This window comes from Nestor notabilis, unplaced genomic scaffold, assembly GCF_000696875.1.
Source record: "Nestor notabilis isolate BGI_N333 unplaced genomic scaffold, ASM69687v1 scaffold13584, whole genome shotgun sequence".
In the NCBI taxonomy this organism is placed as follows: domain Eukaryota; kingdom Metazoa; phylum Chordata; class Aves; order Psittaciformes; family Psittacidae; genus Nestor; species Nestor notabilis.
In genome coordinates, this window is record NW_009926113.1 from 5,987 (window position 1) to 9,784 (window position 3,798).

General features: G+C 37.2%; 1 protein-coding gene across 1 annotated transcript in view; it reads right to left on the minus strand.

Annotated features, from left to right (window-relative positions):
• Positions 1-3,798, minus strand: part of LOC104404857 (neurobeachin-like protein 1) — a gene marked incomplete at both ends in the record, with an annotated part of 25,552 nt that overhangs the window by 5,132 nt on the left and 16,622 nt on the right. The window contains 2 exons of the mRNA XM_010013387.1: positions 123-206; positions 1,683-1,769. Coding sequence (XP_010011689.1) covers positions 123-206; positions 1,683-1,769 — 171 coding nt within the window. The remainder of the gene's footprint in view (positions 1-122; positions 207-1,682; positions 1,770-3,798) is intronic.

Sequence of the window (3,798 nt, forward strand, 5' to 3'; positions counted from 1 at the left end):
TGCATGACCTCAACCTGCTTGCCTTCACTAGCAAGATTCGTCAAGATACTGTGATAAAAACACTAAATGGACACAAGATCAAGAAGCCTACTGCAAACAGACCTCTGCATATATACTGTTACCTTAGCAGCCGGAGAATTGTGCATTACTGCTGTGAGGGCTTGAATGGTTGATACTGCCAAGCGGTCTAGGTACCCCTGAAACACCTGAAAGTAGCAGGTACAGAAGTTATATACAAATATGCAAAGATAGTTCAGCTCCAAAATCTATACTGTGCCCTCCTGCCAGGAGGGAAACCAAGATTTTGTTAGCATGCTTCAAAAATCATCTCCCCACCAGTCAAGATTTCATAATCCCATGGCCTACAGGAATTACATAACAGAAGACAACTAGCCACATACTTCAAGAGGAGAGAAGCATTCACAACACACATTGCACTTCAAATATTCTGATGGACAAACAGGTTTTCCTCATGCGTCTAATGGACAACCTCAAGAGGGAGGGAGGAAAACAAATTAGGAAACCTCTTGCAGTATGTGTGTGTGTGCTGCTGGACACCTGCAGTTCTGTCCAGGGTTCAGCTGTAGCAGTCACTTAGCAAGCAAACATACAAAGTGCTTCCTTTTCCATACAAGTCCCTACACACCAATACAGCACACACACACAAACAAAATGTAAGAGAGAAATTACACCAGCACAGTAAGGTGGCTGCCTCACCCATAAGCTTCACTGCATAAATCAACATCTCTTTTTCCAATTTAAGGCATCTTTTAAGGTTTTTTTTTTTTACCCTATAATTCTTGTTTATATCGATATTTCTATGGTGATTTTAAGGACAAAAATGTTGGAGCACTATTTCACATCCATCAGTAAATCTAATCAGCAGAACTGCAAACAAACATATTCTGTTTCATCATCTCTGAAATATATGCATATCAGACATGTTTTGAAAATGAAGTATCAAGAATCAAAGACAGTGTTAGATGTGAAGAAACATTTACATGCGGTTAGAGTGTTGCACTCAGTTTCTACAAAAGCCAAAGCTATTAGTTAGAATCACAATTTGTAGATTACCATACCTTGCATTTAGCATTTCTTTACATTTTAGGTCAAACCAAAATCATTCTACTATAAAATGAATACAACAATTTGCATTTGAAAATTTCCACAATATTTTGGGGAAAATTAAAACAGGCTATTCCTACCTCCCTGATTCAGCCTGTCCATTGTTTTGTGAACATCTGTTCTTGATGACAAGCAAAAAAATCAGGACAAATACAACGACTGAGATTCACAAACAAGGCCCCAGAATCCAAAACACCACAGTGCTCAGACAAAGAAGCAAAAAAGAGGAAAAGGAGGAGGGAAAAATCACCACCAGGTTGACAGAATTTATTTGGATTCCATTCATGTACTTCACCTTTTCCTTAAAAGAAGCATAACTGATGCTCAATATTGCAAATATCTGTAATTTGAAGCAGATAGATAAAACTGACATTGAATTTAACTGGTTATTCGGAAAAATTATTTTCTGGAGACAGGGAATACTGGTGTGTGCAGCAACACAAGTTTATCTTACTGCAGAAGGCTTCAAGAGAATGGTTAAGGTGAAGCACAGGAATCAATTTTCCTGTGATTGTGTCTTGACTTCAACTGAAGCAAAACAGAGGTTAGGTAGGTACCTGGTCCTCATTCATTTCTGTCAGTAATTTGTTGGCAAGGTCTTTCTCACTCTTGTCTGCCACTTTATTGTTAGCATTTAAAAACAGCTGTTAGAAACAGAGACAAGAACAATGGAAATAATGGCATTAAACAGTCACCTGCAGCCAAACCTGTGCAGACTGCCTTGGATTTGAATTGCACACTTAAAAAAATAAAAAAACCCAAATATTCTCACACTGGTGAGACACAATCCTCCATTAATAGCAGTCTTCTGTTGATCTTACAATACCAAAGATTACATTGTATTTTTCCTGAATAGTAATTGCTGGGGTTTTTTTTCCCCAAAATTAAATGAAGGTTTGTAACAGCTGAGACAAGGAAACAGGTCTATCTGGAATTCATACTGGTCACTGGCTTAGCAGCTGTGCTTTCATTTACAATATGTGACAAGACAGGAGGTTCTCAAACATTTACTTGTAAGAAATAAAGACAACAGAAATGGGTGCAGATGTTTCGCCATTTTTGCACTTATGTTTCATCCTAGGTGAAGACTGAAGACACCTAGACAGAATTTTTTAATCTTCAAACAGCAACAGGAGCAGAATTTCTGGGACAAAGGAAGAGTAAAAGACCCCTGTCATCATCCTAAGAATTAGACAGGTTGTAAACAGCTTTACGTCAAGCATACACCTATATTGCATCTTCAGCTAAAAAACTGCTCTGAGTATAGTAGCCAGATTCCTGATCAGTTCCTGAATTTGTGAGTTTAAAGCTCACACAAATTCATAATCAATTGCGGTCACTTTGTGTGCAAAGTTTAGCTGTAACCTAATCAGATCTAAAATTTATCTTAACTTTTTCTGGTTTTAGAATCTACTGTTCCCTGATCAAAATGTTTTAAAAGTCACTTGGGGAAAAAGAGAATAATTTAAAAATTAACAACAGTTGCCCTGAATGGGTAAGAATTAAGCATTTGTCCTTTTTTTTCCCTCAGACTTCTTGTTTCATTATCTGCTGGGTAGTCTCTCTGAAGAGGAACGTCCTGAGAAATCAACTTGCATAAATTAGGGCAAAACAGAAGGACAACACTCACAATATTATTTTGACTTACATAGGTGTGAAAGCACATAGAAACACATGTCATTTTGAAAGGTACATCACAGTCAAGAGAACTTAGCATTGCAGAGTAACTATAATACACCTCAGAGGATTATAACATTAACAAGTAGAAATAAGAACATTAAACAGAAGCAAATGCAGACATGCAAGGAAAAAACCCATCACATTTTTCATATGGGTTACTTCAGCTCTGATAATACATGTAAAATGGAAAACCAAATTCTTATTACAATGTCCATATGGTTTTAATTCTGCTATTCAAAAGCTGTTTAGAAATTATTTTTTTTAACCAGGCATACTGCTAGAGGTCATTGTGCTTTGCTCAGTCTGACCTCTCTAAGAGAGTTCAAGAGATGAGAAAAGATTGAGGGCCAACAACGCAGCTTGTTAAGTGACACTCAGTGTAGAATAAGCACCTCCTGATACCTCTAAAACACAATTCGTCTTTCCAGATGTCACAGGCAAAAAGCAACATTCAGATCATCAGAACTTAACCAAGAAGTTAAATTTTGTGCAGATCTCTAACCCTAGAGCATAGTTAAGGGAAGACAGTACACCCATAAGCCTTAAAACCAGTAAATGTACAGAAGATTTAGATTTTGGAAGATTGTTGGACTGCAAATGACTAAAAGTATGACTAGAACTATGGCCTTGAATACCCTAAGTTCTTTGGGATATCCATAGCAGAAATAGTGGCATGGATTTTCTTTATCCCTCCTTTCCACGGAAATTTTTTGCACTTTAAATTTGCCGAAGATTCAATAGCTTCCTGAGTTTCAGGTATGTGTATGGACTCTCCTGCTATGTGAAGAACGTTATTCCCACAGCTTGCTGTTGAATCCAGTAGCAAGATTTTCATAGGTAAAGAAAAAAAGATCTAGAAATATAGTCTCCACCCCAGCTAATAAGGAGAAATCCTAATTCCACATCTAAATTCATCTTTGCTTTCTGGCTTTGAAAAAGAACAGAGATACAATATATAAGAAAACAAATACACACTACTTTCCCAGCATCCAC